Source organism: Schistocerca nitens, chromosome 4 (assembly GCF_023898315.1).
Source record: "Schistocerca nitens isolate TAMUIC-IGC-003100 chromosome 4, iqSchNite1.1, whole genome shotgun sequence".
NCBI classification, from domain to species: Eukaryota; Metazoa; Arthropoda; class Insecta; order Orthoptera; family Acrididae; genus Schistocerca; species Schistocerca nitens.
Genome location: NC_064617.1, coordinates 20,204,917 through 20,226,549, shown reverse-complemented (window position 1 = coordinate 20,226,549; position 21,633 = coordinate 20,204,917). Strand labels below are relative to the sequence as shown.

The 21,633-nt window shown below is 46.7% G+C and overlaps 1 protein-coding gene across 1 annotated transcript in view; it reads right to left on the bottom strand.

The window, feature by feature from the left end:
* The window catches only part of LOC126251387 (F-actin-uncapping protein LRRC16A), a 598,780-nt gene that overhangs the window by 537,010 nt on the left and 40,137 nt on the right, over window positions 1-21,633 (bottom strand). The window contains exon 2 of the mRNA XM_049951780.1: window positions 13,413-13,510. Within this exon, the coding sequence (XP_049807737.1) occupies window positions 13,413-13,510 (98 nt within the window). The remainder of the gene's footprint in view (window positions 1-13,412; window positions 13,511-21,633) is intronic.

The following is a 21,633-nucleotide window of genomic DNA, read 5'->3' as shown; positions in this document are numbered from 1 at the left end:
CAATTTAGACATCTGGAAAATAAAGATTTTCACTACACAATGGCTTTATGAGTCAAATGGTGTTGAAAATAAATAAATAACATATATATGACGGTAGTGTCTGTTCCCGAAAGAACAGTTACCGTGGATGACCATGCAGCTTTGCTAGAAATGAAATGATAATTAAATGGACACCCTAGCTGCAAACAGGCGTTGATGTACTTCATTGGGGACATGTTGAAAATGTGTGCCCCGACCGGGACTCGAACCCGGGATCTCCTGCTTACATGGCAGACGCTCTATCCCGGCCATTGACCTTCTTGTGCGAACGCACACGCTATGCCCGAACGCGTACGGGACTTGGTAGATTAATCTGCCACGAGTAATGAGTATGATGGGCAAACATCTATTAGGCGCACTACGAATGTAGTGGTGTGGACATGTTGGGAATGTGGATCTCACGGGGAGCGTGCAAGGGATAAGTCCCTGCAGACGCACTATCCTCTGTGCCCGCGGTGGCTCAGATGGATAGAGCGTCTGCCATGTAAGCAGGAGATCCCGGCTTCAAGTCCCGGTCGGGGCACACATTTTCAAGATGTCCCTAATGAAGTACATCAACGCCTGTTTGCAGCTAGGGTGTCCATTTAATTATCATTTCAAATAAATAACAGCCTAAGTGAAAAAAAATGCCGGATCGATTCAATAAATATTTGGCTGTGGTACCGTCCACGAAGAAGCACGACATAATAGTTTCGATATTTCGTTCTACCTATGCCGCTGGCAGTTATGTGGTTCCCCAAGCAGCAGAAAGGTCTACAAATTTGTCCCTCTCTGCATCGCCCGATTTTAAAGTCGACTACATTTCATGACCTTTGTTTTACTTTTGTCCGTGTTCATCACTGCATGATACTATGAATGCCATTCGACTGATTTTTCCAAGTCCTTTGCCATCTCCGATAGAATTACAATGTCATCGGCAAACTTCTCATAATCCCAATTTCTGTTCGGTTTACTTTGCCACTAGCTGAATGTTCGCACAACATGTGCGACAACATGCTACAATCTTGTCTCATTCCCTTCATATTAAATACTGTGTTCTTCTGGACTGTTATCTATCTCGCTTCTGTATAACTTGCAGATAGCTTTTTGCTTCCTATGTTTTACCTCTAATAACTTCAGAATGTTAAATAATGCACAGACAAGACACAGCCACAATGTGTGTGTAAAGAATAATGTCATCTTTGACATTTCTAATTATAAAGTTATTATTATCATCATATATATTAGTAAACTCAGAGTGCTACCGAACGCCACATAAGCTAGTAGAGTCCCTTATCGCACTGTCTACAGTTTTCATTATTTTCGACATTAACATCTTTTTGACGTGAAAAGGTCCAACAGTCGTGCTGGCCCCATGTCGCCAAGTGTGCATTCGACTCGACGGATCCGGCAAACGTCCAAGAACAGGAGTCATACCTCAGAGACCAATTATTCAATCTGAGCGAACCGTATGTTGTTGGGAAGAGAGAATCTCCTATAGACGGGAGAATCACAAAACTCTAGCACGAACGCAGGCTCACAACCCGTACCGATGTGCAGTACGTGGATGAGGCCCACTTGGGACAGATGCTGGCTACGTTAGGCATGGAGGCGTATTTCGTTAGTTAGCAAATAGGGGGTGCACGCGCAGAGTCAGATCTGTATTGGGGTCGAAAACAATACACGATACACGATTGACGTTTTCGACATCATGAGTGCATCACTGTGCGATATTGTGTATTATTCTTTTCACTATCTAAACCACCTCAGTTGCTCACAGCAGCCACTATCGAGAATATCCGATGTTTTCGAAACGGAACTGTAATATCTCACGGAGCAATCATTTAAAGCGCAAAGAAATATTACTGACACGTTAGTGGTAGTAGGGTAGATATCCAAATTATGGCCCTTGCGCCTAATAACGCTGCTGTGACGCTACCTCAGAATTTCCGCAGCAACCCTGAGCTCCACCGCCAGTCACGAGCTTCAACAGAGCGGGTCGGATCCGCCGCAGCCCTTCGTCGCGTCCACGTGTAGTGGAGTCGAAGTGGGACCGAGCAGAAGCGCGGCAGCAACAGTGTGGGCGGCAAGCGCACCAGCCGGCCGGTCTGCAGTCTTTCTCAAACGATTCCGTAATAAAAACTGATCCTCGCATATCTCACAGCTTTATTCGTGTGCTCGACGATGAACTGATTACCTTATCGTTAATCCTCATAGTTATTGCGGTATTTCAAAATTAAGCAAGCTATTGCAACAAAATCAAATAGTTAGCAATGAAAAATAGAGGTCGGTAAGAATTTTCGTTTGGTGCTCGTCAGGTTACATGTTGCTGCGTACGAAATGTAGTCAACATATTCGACTATTCTTTAGACTTGTGATGGTATCTATAATTCACTCCATTCTCGAAAAAAAACAAGATTTTGGCAAATGATAATACGCAAAGAGAGAGTAGGTTGGCACATGCTTACTGTGTGTAACTTTCTTATCTAACGCGATATTCAAGCGACTACTGATTCTTTTTCAATCTAACAGTGTAATTTTTTAAAGATGTCGACAGCTGGTAAACGAGAATTGTTACAGGTTTCTATAAACCATAGGAAGTTTTCGAGAAATTTCTCTAACATTCATAATTGTAAGCGTTGTAAGAGTCGGCTACCGAAATGTTGTGGGATTGCCTCCAGCCGCAACATGAGTGCCTTCGGAAGATGATTTTCTGTATATTGTAAATGATTTATATGTCCTACTGAACTTTCCAAATGTAGTCGGTCATAATGACAAAAAAACACGTTCGTCTAAAGCGCTCAGAATATTCTGGTGCAATGTTTTACAGTTATAAACATTTTCATTCGATCGTTCTACAAGCCGTTGCAGATCCTCACGGGAAACTGGTTATAATCGATGTTCGGTGACATAGCTTGATGCCGGAAGGGAAGCTTAATATACTGCCACACACTCCACTACCAAAGACATCAGATGTTTGTCTTTTCTGTTCGCTGGAGACGAGACATTTTATTAACTCTTACAGTCGATAGGTCTTTAATCCAAGGAAAGATAATTTCGGCAAGCAGTCTTCCAGTCAATGACCATTAACCAAATGTGCCTTAGGAATAATGAGCGCTAAGTGGAGGATATTTTAGAAGCCAATACGAACTTCTTCAGAATTTGCTGACGATATTGATCAATGTGCATATCCTCCTTAATACTGAACTAGAAGAATCCCGGAGCGTCCGCGAGCAACAAACAGCAGAAACTGAGCGTTCTATGCAAGGCATTTATTAGACAGGACGGAACTTTGACAGACGTTCAAACGAAGCTGTTGAAACGGGACTGTTTTGGAAACTTTTTCACATAATAAATCACGATTTTCATGTGTTCATCAGCTATGCTAATTCAACTTTTTAAGACAATGAAAGAACTAAGAGATTAAGAAAATATAATTTGTACTTGAAAAAACTGCTATCGAGGCTTCTACTGGAGCCATTAGTACAACAAAAGAAACACAAGAGCGAGCAACAGCACTGACTGCTGTCGGAGGGCAGCCGGATTCACTCGGACACTCTGCTCGCCACTTCATTTGCAGCGGAACTGAGCAGTACTGCTTTGTTTCGCCAGCACGGCGCTGCTCGTAGCACAGCTCCGCTATAAGCGCTGTCTTAAGAGTGTAGCGGGAACAGTGTCGCGTCTGGAGTGTTTGAGGCTGTGTCGAATGTTTCTACTGTCTGCAATGAATCGAGGGAACTACCAGCTACGTGTTTACATACAATAATTCCGTTTTTACGACTAGAACGTATGTTAAATAACGATTCCAATAATATTAATAGTGAGGACAGGTGTTTTGAAGAACTTTTGTGTGTGTGTGTGTGTGTGTGTGTGTGTGTGTGTGTGTGTGTGTGTCGGGGGGGGGGGGGGGGGGACTGCGTTCCCAATATCGCCCCTAGGCACCTATTTTAATTTGTTAATCAAACTGTCTCGCATTTTCCTCTTAAAATTTATTTGATTTTATTAAATTCGTCATTTTTATTGTTGTAAGGCTTGTACAAGAAGAAGGGACTAACTTAGAGTACTTCAAATCTTGAGACTCCATGACGGGCTGTTCAGGAAAAAAAAAGAGAATGCTGACAAAGTGGAAGAACCCAGTCCGTTAAAAGATGCGCAGAAGGAGACAGTGAAGACGGAACTGCAGTTGTAAGATAGAAACTTGGAAGGAAACCTGCGATGACGCCTGAGGTAGAGAAGAGCTGGTCAAGTATTGTACGGAGATGGAAATGAATTTGTTTGGTTCGGATCGAAATAATGTAAAGCAGGTGGTGTTCCAACTTGTCTTAAGAAACCATCCGCCCCCTACCTTTTCTAAATCGGCGAACACGGCGGGTCGAAAGTGGCTCGACTTGTTTTTGAAAACATATTGTTTCCATTTAATAATAAGAACACCACAATCACTGACAAGAGCTAGAATCTCAGTCTTCATTCGAGACAATGTGAGTTCATTTTTCTGTATTCTCAGAACAGAACTTGATAAAATCTACTTCAACCCGACCAGAAAACCACAACCGTCAAAATCATAAATGTGAACGACCTTTGTACAAAAGGGAAACTGCAATCTACAAAATGTCAGGGCAGAGAGGGGAAAGCTAAACACCACCGTCACCCACCAGTATGTCCCTCCGATGATAGTTTTCCCCAGAAAAATAGCACGACTTGAGCTAATGAATGGAGCCCCTCTTAGCTATTCCAGGATATCATCCATCAGGATGGATTCAGTGTGATTTGTTTTGCAAGTGGATGAAGCATTTTGCCTCTTTTGTGACGATACTACCTAAGACCGGATTGTTTTAATCCAGGTTGGACACCACTCACAATATAGAAACTGAGAAATGGCTTTCAAATAATGAGGGTGGAACTGTGACGCAATATGAAGTCGCTGAACTCGACGGCAAAACATACACTACAGCAGCAATCGTGAGTAATGCATTGAGTGATTTTCGTGGCACTGGCATCCACTCTTATAACGACTCAGTATTTACTGATGCCAATTTTGTTCGTGAAGTGAGCGATAACCCGAAAATGCGTGTTTGTGAAGCTCATTGTGTGCCTCAACTACTTACAGATATTGCCACAGTTCATCTAGCACTCAGACCTTTTTCACAGTGTTGACAGCCAAATTAAGTCTGCAGGTGAAGATGAACCTCAATCCGAGTCGCATTTCTCATATGCCTCCATCTCAGTGCATCCTACAGTCTCGCCCAAGAACATAAAAGCGGTACTAACCAGCGTCTCACGAACCAAAGCGTGGAGAGATCAGGTACTGACCTGTTCTTATAAGGAAAAGATGGATGCCTTTTATGCTTCTCAGGGTACAAACATGTCAAATGAGTCTTCAACAACCGGCGCAACACAAATGAGGAATCCTGCCACCAACTATAAAAGGAAACATAAAAAGTCTAAAATCTCAAGTTGTTCTGAGAGTCACTAGCAGACACCGAGGACGATCTCGACGTGTTTGTCCGTGACGATTCTGTGGATTTTCTTTTTTTTTGTTTTATTATGGGGAGGTGTCGAGCAATGTGCGTGCCATAAAAGAACAACACGACGACATACAACGCTCCGTAGATCAGCGAAGGGAATCGATCGAATAGCTGGCGAAGAAGAGAGACTGCAGCCTTGGCCGCTATATCGGCCGCCTCATTTCCACATATACCAACGTGTCCGGGAGCCAGAGGAACGCCACCGAGACGCCCCCCAGGTGGAGCAAGCGCATACAGTCCTGAATCCGGTGGACCAGAGGGTGCACAGGGTAAAGAGCTTGGAGACTGAGGAGAGAGCTGAGAGAATCTGAGCAGATAACATACTGTATCCGCTGATGGCGGCGGATGTAGTGGACAGCCTGGAGAACAGCGTAAAGCTCCGCAGTATAAACCGAACACTGGTCGGGAAGCCGAAACTGATTTCGGGTGTCGCCAACAATATAGGCACTCCCTACACCTAATGATGTTTTCGAGCCATCAGTGTAAATAAATGTGGCTTCCTTCATTTGTGCACAGAGAGCAGCAAATGCCCGACGATAAACAAGTGAAGGGGTACCATCCTTGGGAAATTGACAAAGGTCACGGAGCAGGCAGATCCGGGGACGGAGCCAAGGCGGTGCTGCACCCCAAGTTGTCAAGAAGGTTTTAGGAAAGCGGAAGGAAAGAGAATGGAGCAGTTGACGGAAGCGGACTCCCGGTGGTAGTAGGGAGGAGGGGCGGCCTGCATACCCTACATCCAAGGAGGCGTCGAAAAAAATGTCATGGGCTGGATTAGCAGGCATGGAAGATAGATGGCTAGCATAACGACTCAGAAGGACTGCTCGCCGATTGGACAGCGGAGGTTCAGCAGTCTCAGCATAAAGGCTTTCCACAGGGCTGGTGTAAAAAGATCCAGTCACTAAACGTAATCCACGGTGGTGGATAGAGTCGAGACGCCGAAGAATAGACGGCCGAGCAGAGGAGTAAACTATGCTTCCATAGTCCAATTTCGAGCGCACTAAGGCGCGATAGAGGCGCAGAAGGACCACTCGGTCCGCTCCCCAGGTGGTACCATTCAGGACACGGAGGGTTTTTTTGTTTTTTTTTTTTGTTTTTTTTTTTGTTTTTGGTTTTAGGGCGCAAAACTTCTATGGTCATTAGCGCCCAGCCCGTGACTTAGGAAACAGTAAAAAACCGAAATTGAAAACCAGCAGCAATGGGAACAAAGTCATAAAATTGGAGAAACTAAAAGCAGAAGGAATGCTTAAAAATCCACTACAGAAAGGGGTTGGTTGTCCCCAAAAAAGGCTTCAAATGACTGACGTCATTTCACTGTCACTAATAAACTGGAGAACGCAGTCGGCTGAGCGCGTGTCATCTGCTAAAATCGACGAGAGATCAGGCGATAGCTGTAGACGGGAGCGTAACGGATTAAAATAGGGGCATTCAATTAAAAGGTGTCTTACCGTCCACAGCTGAGAGCAGTGGGGACAGAGTGGGGGAGGATCGCCGCTTAAAAGATGTCGATGGCTAAAAAGACAGTGCCCTATCCGGAGTCTAGCTAAAATCACCTCCTCCCGACGACGCGTTCGGGAGGAAGAGGTCCAAGCGCAAGGAAGGGCTTTCACTTCCCGCAATTTATTATGGGGAAGTGTTGACCAATGCGCATGCCATAAATGAGCAACTTTGCGCCATAAACCGCTCCGTAGATCGGTGAAGGGAAGCGACTGAATAGCTGGCCGAGGAAGAGAGACTGCAGCCTTGGCCGCTATATCGGCCGCCTCATTCCCACAGATACCAGCGTGTCCCGGGAGCCAGAGGAACGCCACCGAGACGCCCCCCAGGTGGAGCAAGCGCAGACAGTCCTGAATCCGGTGGACCAGAGGGTGCACAGGGTAAAGAGCTTGGAGACTGAGGAGAGAGCTGAGAGAATCTGAGCAGATAACGTACTGTATCCGCCGATGGCGGCGGATGTAGTGGACAGCCTGGAGAACAGCGTAAAGCTCCGCAGTATACACCGAACACTGGTCGGGAAGCCGAAATTGATTTGGGGTGTCGCCAACAATATAGGCACTCAATACACCTAACGATGTTTTCGAGCCGTCGGTGTAAGTAAATGTGGCGTCCGTCATTTGTGCACATAGAGCAGCAAATGCCCGACGATAAACAAGTGTAGGGGTACCATCCTTGGGAAATCGACAAAGGTCACGGAGCAGGCAGATCCGGGACGGAGCCAAGGCGGTGCTGTACCCCAAGTTGTCAAGAAGGTTTTAGGAAAGCGGAAGGAAAGAGAATGGAGCAGTTGACGGAAGCGGACTCCCGGGGGTAGTAAGGAGGAGGGGCGGCCTGCATACCCTACATCAAAGGAGGCGTCGAAAAAAAGGTCATGGGCTGGATTAGCAGGCATGGAAGATAGATGGCTAGCATAACGACTTAGAAGGACTGCTCGCCGATTGGACAGCGGAGGTTCAACAGTCTCAGCATAAAGGCTTTCCACAGGGCTGGTGTAAAAAGCTCCAGACACTAAACGAAATCCACAGTGGTGGATAGAGTCGAGACGCCGAAGAATAGACGGCCGAGCAGAGGAGTAGACTATGCTTCCATAATCCAATTTCGAGCGCACTAAGGCGCGATAGAGGCGGAGAAGGACCACTCGGTCCGCTCCCCAGGAGGTACCATTCAGGACACGGAGGGTGTTAAGCGATCGCAGACAGCGAGCCGAAAGATAGGAAACATGGGAGGACCAGCACAGTTTTCTGTCAAACATAAGACCCAAGAATTTAGCGACGTCTGAAAACGGAAGGTTGACAGGTCCTAGATGTAAGGGGGGCGGAAGAAACTCCTTACGTCGCCAAAAATTAACACAAACGGTCTTACTGGGAGAGAAACGGAAGCCTGTTTCGATGCTCCAAGATTGGAGGCGATCGAGACATCCTTGAAGACGTCGTTCAAGAAGGCTGGTCCGTTGAGAGCTATAGTAGATCGCAAAATCATCCACAAAGAGGGAGCCCGAGACATCAGGAAGGAGACAATCCATAATTGGATTTATAGCGATGGCAAACAGTACAACACTCAGCACGGACCCCTGGGGTACCCCGTTTTCTTGGGAGAAAGTACGGGAGAGTGGTGTTCACCCGCACTCTAAATGTGCGCTCTGCCATAAATTCGTGAAGAAAAAGGGGCATCCGACCTCGAAAGCCCCAAGAGAACAGTGTGCGGAGGATGCCTGTCCTCCAAAAGCTATCGTATGCTCTCTCCAGATCAAAAAATATTGCTACTGTTTGGCGTTTCCGGAGAAAATTGTTCATGATATAAGTGGAGAGAGCAACAAGATGGTCAACAGCAGAACGATGCTTTCGGAATCCGCATTGGGCAGGAGTTAAAAGACTTCGGGACTCCAGCCACCAAGCTAAACGGCAATCCACCATACGCTCCAAAACCTTACATACACTACTCGTGAGAGAAATGGGGCGATAGCTAGAGGGGAGATGTTTGTCCTTTCCAGGTTTCGGAACAGGTACGACGATAGCTTCCCGCCATCGTCTGGGAAAAGTACTGTCAGTCCAAATTCGATTATAAAGGCGAAGGAGGTAACGCAGACTATGGGTTGGTAAATGCAGCAACATTTGGACGTGGATACCATCTGGTCCTGGGGCGGAGGAGCGAGAAGAAGAGAGTGCATGTTGGAGTTCCCGCATGGAGAAAACAGTATTGTAGCTTTCGCGATTTTGAGAGGAGAAAGCAAGAGGTCGCACTTCCGCTGCACGTTTCTTCGGGAGAAACGCTGGCGGGTAATTTGAAGAGCTCGAAATCTCAGCAAAGTGTTGACCCAATGAGTTAGAAATTGCGACGGGGTCCACTAATGTATCATGCGCGACAGTGAGCCCAGAGACCGGGGAGAAACTAGGCGCGCCTGATAACCGTCGAAGCCGACTCCAAACTTCTGAGGAGGGAGTGAAGGTGTTAAATGAGCTAATAAAGAATTTCCAGCTTGCCTTCTTGCTATCGCGGATGACGCGACGGCATCGCGCACGGAACTGCTTATAGCGGATACAGTTGGCCAAAGTAGGATGGTGGCGGAAAACGCGCAGAGCACGTCGCCGCTCACGTATTGCGTCACGGCTCGCCTCGTTTCACTAAGGAACTGGGGGGCGCCGGGGCAATTCGGAGGTGCGTGGTATTGAACGTTCCGCAGCTGTAAGAATAACGTCGGTAATATGTGTGACCTCATCGTCGACGCTGGGAAAGTGACGGTCATCGAATGTCGCTAGAGACGAAAAAAGTGTCCAATCGGCTTGGGTAAACTTCCAGCGTCGCGGGCGCATATATGGCAGTTGAGGCTGCAGTCTAAGGACACATGGAAAGTGGTCACTCGAGTGTGTATCATCAAGGGCGAACCATTCGAAGCGCCGAGCTAGCGGAACAGTACCGACCGAAAGGTCCAAATGAGTGAAATTTGTCGTGGAGGCAGACAAAAATGTAGGGACCCCAGTGTTGAGGCAAACTAGATCCGCTTGGTGGAAGACGTCTAGCAATAGTGAGCCTCGTGTACAAGGATGTGGAGATCCCCAAAGTGGGTGGTGGGCATTGAAGTCCCCAACCAGCAAATAGGGCTGTGGAAGCTGACCAAGAAGATGAAGGAGATCAGCTCGTGCCATTGGTGTCGACGATGGAATGTATACAGTACAAAGAGGAAAGGTATATCCAGAAAGGGAAAGATGGACAGCGACAGCTTGGAAGGAAGTGTTTAAGGGGATTGGGTGATAATGGAGAGTATCATGGAGAAGAATCATGAGTCCTCCATGGGCTGGAGTGCCTTCAACAGAAACGAGATCAAATCGGACGGACTGAAAATGGGGGAGAACAAAGCGGTCATGGGGACGCAGCTTTGTTTCCTGAAGATAGAAGATGACCGGCGAGTAGGATCGTAAGAGGGTCGACAATTCATCCCGATTGGCTCGAATGCCGCGGATATTCCAGTGGATAATGGACATAGGGTGAACAGAAAATGGAGGAATGTGACCAAGGTTGCTGTCAACTCATCGACTGTTCAGAGCTTGCGACCGACAGCATGGAATGGCATTCAGCCGAAGGCAGAAGATCCTGATACATAGGTTGTTCAGGAGCAGCTCCTGGCACCAGCGATCGGCCGCCAGCAGTGCGCCTCGGCGACACAGAAGACGGCCGAGGGCGATTTCCGCCAGGTGGTGCTGTAGATGGGTTTCTTAGTAGCCTTCTTGGAAATATGATGTTTAGATGGAGGAGGAACCGATGGTTGTGAAGTTGGGGTACGTAAAAAATCTTCACGAGTATGCTCTTTTTTCGAAATCTTGGTGTCTGACTTTTGGGCTCGAGATTTAGCAGAACCCGATGAATGGTGAGCCATAGAGTGGGAAGGCGAAAGTGGTGAGGTTGAACGGGCGATCTTTGCACTGGCCGATCTGACGACCGTGGCACTAAAGGTGAGGTCGCAAGTCTGCGTGGCCGCCTCCTTTGTTGGCCGAGGAGAAGCAAGGACAGTGCTGTATTTTCCTGTCTGAGGCACGGTGGGCTGTCGACTGGCGAATGATTTTCGAGCAGCAAAGGTCGACACCTTTTCCTTCACTCTACTTTCCTGGATGAGCTTTTCGTCTTTAAAAACAGGGCAATCTCGAGAGGAAGTAGCGAGGTCACCCATACAGATGATGCAGCGAGGGGATGGAGGCGGACAAGCACCCTCATGGGCATCCTTGCCACACGTAACACATTTGGCTGGATTGGAACAGGACTGGCTGGTGTGATTGAACCGCTGACACCGATAGCAACGCGTAGGGTTTGGGACGTAAGGGCGAACGGAAATTATCTCATAGCCTGCTTTGATTTTCGATGGGAGTTGAACTTTGTCAAATGTCAAGAAGACAGAGCGGGTTGGAATGATGTTCGTGTCAACCCTTTTCATAACTCTATGAACAGCCGTTACGCCCTGGTCAGACAGGTAGTGCTGAATTTCTTCGTCAGACAATCCATCGAGGGAGCGTGTATAAACGACTTCACGCGAGGAATTTAAAGTGCGGTGCGCTTCAACCCGGACAGGGAAGGTGTGGAGCAGTGAAGCACGCAGCAATTTTTGTGCCTGGAGGGCACTGACTGTTTCTAACAACAAGGTGCCATTCCGTAATCTTGAGCAAGACTTTACAGGACCAGCAATTGCGTCGACACCTTTCTGAATAATAAAGGGATTAACCGTGGAAAAGTCGTGACCTTCGTCAGACCGAGAAACAACAAGGAACTGTGGCAACGATGGAAGAACTGTCTGTGGCTGAGACTCAGTGAACTTACACTTGTGAGCAGACTTAGTGGAAGGTGAGGAAACCATTGCGGAAGAATCCCCCATGATTACCGGCGTCTCCGATGGCGTGCTCCTCCCTTGTGGGCGCCCTCTCTGAGGGCACTCCCGCCTTAGGTGATTGTTCACACCTCAGGTCACACCTCCCGACAAACGGACAGAGGGACCAATCGGCACTTTGGGAAGGTATCAGCTCGGGTAATCACCCCTCCCTGGGCCTGGCCATTACCAGGGGGTACGTACGTGTCCTACCTGTCTACCCGGGGCGGGGAATTACGCGTTACCCCGTCACCAGCTACGCACAAAAATGCGTGGGTCGGCCTTCAGACACGCACAGGGAGGAAGAAAGAGAAAGGGAAAAACAAAGAAAGGCAAAGGAAAGAAGAGAGGTCTCAAACGCCGCAGCGGAGAAAAGGGTAAAGAGAAGAGGTAAGGAAAAGAGAAGGACAGGGGGGGGGGGGGGGGGGAAGATGGGGGATAGGGAAGGATGCGGAAAAGTAAGGTATCCAGCCCAGAAAGGAATGAGGGCCACATTAGCTCGGGGTCCCGTGCTCGCTACGACCGTATCCACAAAAGAGTTCTGGACCCCCTGGGGGGGATTCTGTGGATGTCACCTGTGCATTTTGTAATAATAAATTTTCTGATGATTTCAGCGGAAAACAATCGCTTACGTGATTTTCGTGTTTCAATTGGAATCACACGTACTGTGATGCACAGGGAGGGGACCGGAAAAGATACATGCGTTCTTTCTGTCTGATAATTAACTCTTAAATTTGGTTTCCGTAATTCTGATGAAAGTAACCCCATCTAATTGTACAAAAGTGTTATTGTTTTCCAATAAAGCCTAATGGAGTTGGTTTTGCCTATTTTAAATTAAATCTTTTTTCAGCGAACCACATTCAAATCCACATATAAAAGCTAAGTCAATATGAGATTTTCCATTTTTGAACCAGTGCTCCTAATTTCACCTAATGGGCGATAATAGTAACAGGTGTAGATGATATTACGAACCCACCCTCTGAAAATTGCCTTTCGACACTTTTTAAACTTTCCAAGATAACACACGCTTCCATAGCTTCAGACGCGATTTGGCCTATGGATACCGAGGGAAGATATTTGCTGATAATATTCATTTAGTTCAGAGATAGATTTTACAAACCAGGAGGCTGACGAACCAAGAAATAATTATGGTAGGTCATATTAGGGGCCCTTTGACTGATGTTTTGATGTTATTTGTGTATGGAAGTATACTCGATAATGACTGGAGTACTGCAAATTGGGCCGATTTGTGTAAACGTTGAAACAAAGTGACTAATTCCGACTTAACAGGTCTTAAAAGCCACACGAGATTGATTAACAGCACAAAACGAGCCTAGAAAAAGTTTTCGATATTGGATATACACAGAAACGTAAATATGAACAAGACTTGCTCACAGACCTCATAATAAAGAATGACTGTCTCGCTGTTTAGCTCTCGTGTTCATTACACAGTGAGAGGACAGAAGCAGGCAGAGTCGCCAGCACTGGTCTACAACTAAAGGTGCATTCACATTATAAAAACTCACCAGCACTCTGTTTTCTGTCTTGTCTCCTTTCGTCTCCAACTTAACGACGTTCTTGTGCAGTATCTTGACATGTTTTCCAAGTAACGCTTTCACACTTTCTGCAACAGAAGAGAATAATTCATATAGTGAAGTCGTAACTGTTGGTACAGTCTTACTAGCACAAAATACACACTGAAATAATATATTGTCTCGTCATGCCCCTCAAACGACGTACAGTCCTGGAGTCTGAAACAGAAGATCACAAGCCGAATTGGATAATCATTTCTGAAAGACATTCCGTAAGTGTGTAATACCCTTGTAAAATAAAAACGAGTGAATAAACAGAAATTTGAAGTCTAGTACTATGAGATGGGAGAGCGCGTAAACCCACGAGATTATGTCACCAACAGGGTGGCTACTTTGGAAGCTGTCATCTTGTATGCATCTCTTAAATCTCCAATGAAATAAGGGTCATGTGATATATCAGAGATTTAAAAAAAAAAAAAAAAAAAAAAACAGTGTAGCCTTTCCATTGCGAACAGCTTTATTCACGTTCTAATTACGACTAATATTTCTTCAGGTGACGTAAGAGGTGATGGCATTAACACAAGGCGGCTGCACTGAAGTCGCCCTAGTGCTTGGAGAGGCGAGCGTCCGTGTTATCGCTCTTGTCTACGCAACCCCGGTACCAAATGTAGAGACTCTTCGTGCTCGTATTGTGGACGGCTGTGATACAATACGCCACTCTCCAGGGCTGCATCAGCGCATCAGGGATTCCATGCGACGGAGGGTGGATGCATGTATCCTCGCTAACGGAGGACATTTTGAACATTTCCTCTAACAAAGTGTTTGAAGTCACGCTGGGACGTTCTGTTGCTGTGTGTTTGCATTCCATGATTAATGTGATTTGAAGAGAAGTAATAAAATGAGCTCTGACATGGAAAGTAAGCGTTTCCGGACACATGTCCACATAACATATTTTCTTTCTTTGTGGGTGAGGAATGTTTCCTGAAAGTTTAGCCGTACCTTTTTGTAACAACCTGTATGTAATTTAATTTTATGATATGTCTGTATTAGCCATACACTAAATAATAAAATGTTCATAATGGAGAAAACTCTCTCCCTGAATGGATTTGAAGGAAATATAGCCAAAACAGATGTAACTAAAACTAAAACACTGCACAATTTTGATGCGCCAATCATTTATATAATGCAGACCCATCTCAGGTATTGTCATAGTAGCTAACTTTGCTTTCAAATACTCATTCCCTTGCCCCCAAAATAAATAAGAAACCATAGCAATCTCTGAAAACATTATCTACACTAAGGAAATCAACAATGCAAAGTGATTCAACTAATTTCATAATATTTTGAAATTCAGGCATTTTCTCAAAAGATATGCAATCCATAAAAGGGCAAAAAGTTACTCTCATCCAAATCAAACCATTTATTAAAATATTTCAGACAAACTTCCTATATATGTCTGCATTCTTCAACTTGTGTTTGTTTTTCACCTGGGATCAGGTCCTACAATTTATCTAGCAACTGCTGCATGTTATAACCAAAACTCAGATCATTTATCCTATGTTCTAACTCAATTTTTATTTTCTCCATCACATGGTATACGTCATAAACTGTCATTTCATTTTTTTTCTAAGTTGAGCACACCCTTCGAAAAAATTTCAGTGAAGTGCAAGGAAAATTTTAGATGTAATTCCACTAAAATGAGTTATTTTCCTCAACCAGACAAACCTATCAAGCGGTTTTTAATGAAGCTGAGGCAATCATCTACAGTAGAGTAGTATGCAGGAAGAGGCTTTAGACTTAACCTTCTTGTAGGTATACGTCTCAACAAAGTACTGTATTCTATATCAACATCTCCAGCTTTTCCAACACAAAGTACACCTTGCTTTATATACATTTACTGGAAATGGTCGCAATTCTGGAAATTCTTTTTCCCAAACTGAACGATATTATTGCTGTCATCTACTCTGGTGTGTGCTGGTTTGAATATCTAATTTACTTTTCGTGGGATTTGTCACAGTCCCATCCATTTTGAACACACTACTTCCACAAAGAAATAAATTCTAAAGCGTAAAATACATGATGGCTTGTGATAAAGTGTTGAACCTGCCCCCGAAATGAATGAAACAGTATGGCTTGTTGCACGAAGTGGAAGTACTGTTTGTTCGCAAAAAGAAGAAAAATTCTGAGGGGGTGCGGTGTTGGGGGAACAAGCCGCACTTCCGTCACGAAGTTTTAGTACTACACTAACACTTACATACCGGTATCACTTTATGTCCAAGCAAGCCTCCAAACGGAATTTATAGTTTCATGTTGAATGATGGTGCTTTTTGCTACTAACTCCTTATCACTGACAATTTGAAACTGAAAAGAGCCAGTAATAAAACTTACATTTTGATAATAAAAAGTACACACCACAACAATCAAGGGCTATAACGCAAGTTTCTGAGTTGGATCGCTGAGGCTGGCTGCGACAGACACAAAATATGAGCACGGCGAAGTCGACTGATTCCTGCTCTGCCAGAACTAGGCAGGCCTTGCTGGTCTCTTTGTTAATACACGCACATAATGCAGTCCTGCTTCTCACATCACATTCGTCTCGCCATCACATGCGCACCCTAGCATGAAAAATGTAATCTTTATCATAAAATTTGGTACTGGAAGATTAAAAAATATAAGTCATTACGCTTCATGTTCAAAATTTGAACATCTGGCATACAGTTAAAGGTTTGCACCGTAACCCGCAACAAAACGGGAAAATACCGTATTGTTCTGGCTAAAACCGTATGTCTGGCAACCCAACCCCAACCCATTCAGGCGATAGCAGTGTCACCGGGAGAGGAATGATTGCTAGTCAGAACACACGCACGGTGCAAGCTGTATCAGTGAGCGTGCAGTCTATGTACAATGGAGAAGGCACGCGATCTGAGCATTACGAGGGCAGATCGTGATGGCCAGGAGGCTCAGCAGTAGCATTTGAAAACTGCACGGGTGTTCAAAGAGTGCTCTGGCTGGCGTCTTCAAAATGTGTCGGAACCGAGCTGAAACAACGTCCAGACATTGTGGGTTTGCGCGACCAATCCTCATTGCAGCTGTCAGATGTTATAGGCTGGGCAGACTGGTGAAAGGACGACAGGCAACGAATTGTGGCAGAACTACCATCAGACATCACTGGTGGGCAGAGTATATGTGTGTCTGAACACACAATGCACTTAACACTCCTAACGATGGGCCACTGCAGCAAACGACCCATGCGTGTGCCAATGTTAACACCACGGCATCAGCAACTACGATTGTTATGGGCACTCGACCATCGGCACTGGACATTAGCGCAATGGCAGAGCATTGAACGGCTGAAGAGTCCCAATACCTTCTTGATCATGCCGATGGGAGGACGCCAATCCTTCATCTTCCAGGATAACAGCTCCCCGACACCTGTATGGTGGGACAGTCAAGCTGGCGTCATCTTCATTAAGTTCTTGAGAAACATTGATTTCAGCATCCATGGCTCCAGTGACACTCATGCAAGGAACCATGACGACCAAGGAGTATCATCCCCTGGTTGCAGACCACCTACACTCCTTTATGACGATCATGTTTCCTGATGACAGTGGCATTTTTCAACAAGATAATTCGCCATGTCACAAGACCAGAAGTGCGATGGAGTGGCCCGAGGAACACAGCGGCGAGCTCCAATTGATGTGCTCCACCCCCCCCCCCCCCCCAGCTTTCCAGATCTGAACCCGACCGAACACATCTGGAATGTGACTGAACATGGCATCAGAGCTCATAGCCCCGACCCCCCCCCCCACCCCCACCACCACCACCACCACCACCACCCCTCAGAATTTCTCAGGAATTAGATGACTGTGGACAGACACGGAGCAACTTCCATGCAACTTTGCACTGCTGCTGCTGTTATCCACGCCAATTGTGGACACATGAGTTGGTAGGTGGTCATAATGTTCTAACTGATTAGTGTATGTATATTCGAATAAAATACTTCAGAATTTGTACACCAATACTATATACAACTTTTTAACATCAAACAATGAAAAATCTAGGATGGAATGTAACAATACCAGAGAAAGAAAGTTGCAACTCACCATATAGCGAAGATGCTGAATCGCAATAGGCAAAACAAAAAGATTCACACAATTATAGATTTCGGCCATTAAGGCCTTTGTTAGCAGTACACACACACACACACACACACACACACACACACACACACACACACACACACAGCCGGCCGGAGTGGCCGAGCGGTTAAGGGCGCTACAGTCTGGAACCGCACGACCACTACGGTCGCAGGTTCGAATCCTGCCTCGGGCATGGATGTGTGTGATGTCCTTAGGTTAGTTAGGTTTAAGTAGTTCTAAGTTCTAGGGGACTTATGACCACAGCAGTTGAGTCCCATAGTGCTCAGAGCCACTTTTTGAACACACACACACACACACACACACACACACACACACACACACAGCCGGCCGGAGTGGCCGAGCGGTTAAGGGCGCTACAGTCTGGAGCCGCACGACCACTACGGTCGCAGGTTCGAATCCTGCCTCGGGCATGGATGTGTGTGATGTCCTTAGGTTAGTTAGGTTTAAGTAGTTCTAAGTTCTAGGGGACTTATGACCACAGCAGTTGAGTCCCATAGTGCTCAGAGCCATTTTTTGAACACACACACACACACACACACACACACACACACACTTGCACACACATCTGCAGTCTCAGAGAACTGAAACCACATTGCGAGCAGCAGCACCAGTGCATGATGGGAGTGGCGACTGGGTGGGAGTAAGGAGGAGGCTGCGGTGGGCAATTATAGTATGGTGGCAGAGGCAGACAGTGAAGTGTTGTAGTTTAGACGGAGGGCAGGAGAGAAGGTGCGGAAGGGGAGGGGGTAAGTAGCGGAAAGAAGAGAAATTAAAAGACTGGGTGTGGCGGTGAAATGACGGCTGTGTAGTGCTGGAATGGGAACGTGGAGGGGGCTGGATGGTTGAGGACAGTGACTAACGAAGGTTGAGGCCAGGAGAATTACGGGAACGTAGGATGTATTGCAGGGAAAGTTCCCACCAGCACAATTCAGAAAAGCTGGTGTTGGTGGGATGGATCCATATGGCACAGGCTGTGAAGCAGTCATCGAGATGAGGGATATCATGTTTGGCAGCGTGTTCAGCAACAGGGTGGTCCACTTATTTTTTGGCCTCAGTTTGTTGGTTGTCGTGCCTACATAGAATGCAGCACAGTGGTTGCAGCTTAGCTTGTAAATCACATGAATGGTTTCACAGGTAGCCCTGCCTTTGATGGGATAGGAGAGGTTAGTGACCGGACTGGAGTAGGTGGTGGTAGGAGGATGTATAGGACAGGTCTTGCATCTAGGTCTATTACAGGGGTATGAGTCATGGGGTAAGGGATTGGGAGCAGGGGTTGTGTAAGGATGGACGAGTATATTGTGTAGGTTCGGTGGACGGCGGAATACCATGGTACGAGGGGTGGGGAGGACAGTGGGAAGGACATTTCTCATTTCAGGGCGCAACGAGAGGTAATCGAAAACCTGGCGGAAAATGTAATTCAGTCGCTCCAGTCCGAATGGTACTGAGTTATGAAGGGACTGCTCCTCTGTGGCCAGACTGTGGGACTTTGGGAGGTGGTGGGAGACTGGAAAGATAAGGCATGGGAGATTTGTTTTTGTACAAGGATTGGAAGTGAAGGCTAACAGCAGGCTGAAGAAGAGAGAGACTGCAGCCTTGGCCACTATATCGGCCGTCTCGATTCCACGGATACAAATGTGTCCTGGGAACCAGAGGAATGCCACAGAGACGCCCCCCAAGTGGAGCAAGTGGAGGCAGTCCAGAATCCGGCGTACCAGAGGGTGGACAGGGTAGAGAGGTTGGAGACTGAGGATAGAGCTGAGCGAATCTGAGCATATAATATACTATATCCGCTGATGGCGATGGATGTATCTGACAGCCTGAAGAACAGCGTAAAGCTCCGCAGTAAAAACTGAATGCTGGTCGGGAAGCCAAAATAGATTAGGGGTGTCGCCAATAATATAGGCACTCCCAACACCAACTGATGTTTTTGAGCCGTCAGTGTAAGTGAATGTGGCATCATTCATTTGTGCGCATAGAGCAGCAAATGCCTGACGATAAACGAGAGAAAGGGTACTATCCTTGGGAAGCTGACAAAGGTCTCGGAGCAGGCAGGTCCGGGGGTGGAGCCAAGGCGGTGTTGTACCACACGTTGTTAAGAAAGTTTTAGGAAAGTTGAAGGAAAGATAACGTAGCAGTTGACGGAAGTGGACTCCCGGTGGTAGTGGAGAGGAAGGGTGGCCTGCATACCCTAAATCCAAGGAGGCGTCGAAAAAAATGGTCATGGGCCGGATTAGCACGCATGGAAGACAGATGCTAGCACAACGATTCAGAAGGACAGCTCGCCGAATGGACAGCAGAGGGTCAGCAGTCTCAGCATAAAGGCTTTCCACAGGGCTGGTGTAAATTGCTCGAGATGCTAAACGAAATCCACAGTGGTGGACAGAGTCGAGAAGCCGAATAATAGACGGCCGAGCAGAGGAGTAAACTATGCTTCCATAGTCCAATTTCGAGCGCACTAAGGCGCGATAGAGGCGGAGAAGGACCACTCAGTCCGCTCCCCAGGAGGTACCATTCAGAGCATGGAGGGTGTTGAGGGATTGCAGACAGCGAGCCGAAAGACAGGAAATGTGCGAGGACCACCACAGTTTTCTGTCAAATATGAGACCCACGAATTTAGCAACGTCCGCGAATGGAAAGTCGACAGGGCCTAGACGTAGGGAAGGCGGAAGAAACTCCGTACCACACCAAAAATTGACGCAAACGGTCTTACTGGGAGAAAAGCTGAAGCCGGTTTCGATGCTCCAAGAGTGGAGGCGATCGAAACATCCATGAAGACGTCGTTCAAGAAGGCTGGTTCATTGAGAGCGGTAGTAGATCGCAAAATCGTCCACAAAGAGGGAGCCCGAGACATCGGGAAGGAGACAATCCACAATTGGATTTATGGCAATGGCAAACAGTACAACAATTAGCACGGAGCCCAGGGGTACCCCATTTTCTTGGCAGAAAGTATGGGAGAGAGTAGTGTTTACCCGCACTTTAAATGTGCGCTCTAGCATAAATTCACGAAGTGCAGCCGACCGCGAAAGCCCAAAGAGAACAGTGTGCGGAGGATGCTTGTCCTCCAAAAGGTATCGTATGATCTCTGCAGATCAAAAAATATTGCTACCGTTCGGAGTTTCCTGAGAAAATTGTACATGATATAAGTGGAGAGAGCAACAAGATGGTCAACAGCAGAACGATACTTTCGGAAACCGCATTGGCGGGTGTTAAAAGGCTTCGGGACTCCAGCCACCAGGCTAAAAGGCAGTTCACCATACGCTGCAAAACCTTCCATACACTACTCGTGAGAGAAATGGGGCGAAAGCTAGAGGGGAGATGTTTGCCCTTTCCAGGTTTCAGAACAGGAATAACGATAGCTTCCTGCCATCTTCTGGGAAAATTACTGTCTGTCTAAATTCGATCATAAAGGCAAAGGAGGTAATGCAGACTACGATATGATAAATGCAGCGACATTTGGATGTGAATGCCATCCGGTCCTGGAGCGGAAGAGCGAGAAGAAGTGAGTGCGTGTTGGAGTTCCTGCATGGAGAAAACAGAATTATAGCTTTCACTATTTTGAGGAGAAAGCAAGAGGTCGCACTTCCGCTGCACGTTTCTTCGGGAGAAAGGCTGGTGGGTGATTTGAAGAGCTCAAAATCTCAGCAAAGTGTTGACCCAATGAGTTAGAAATTGCGACAGGGTCCACTAAGGTATCATGCGCGACAGTGAACCCAGAGACCGGGGAGAATCTAGGCACACCAGATAACCGTCGAATTCGACTCCAAACTTCTGAGGAGGGAGTGAGGTCCCAGCTTGCCTTCTTGCTATCGCGGATGACGTGATGGCATCGCACACGTAACTGCTAATAGCGGATACAGTTGGCCAAAGTAGGATGGTGGTGGAAAACGCGAAGAGCACGTCGCCGCTCACGTATTGCGTCACGGCACGCCACGTTTCACCAAGGAACTGGGGGGTGCCGGGGCAAATCAGAGGTGCGAGGTATTGAACGTTCCACGGCTGTAAGAATAACTTCTGTAACATGAGTGACCTGATCGTCAATGCTAGGAAAGTGATGG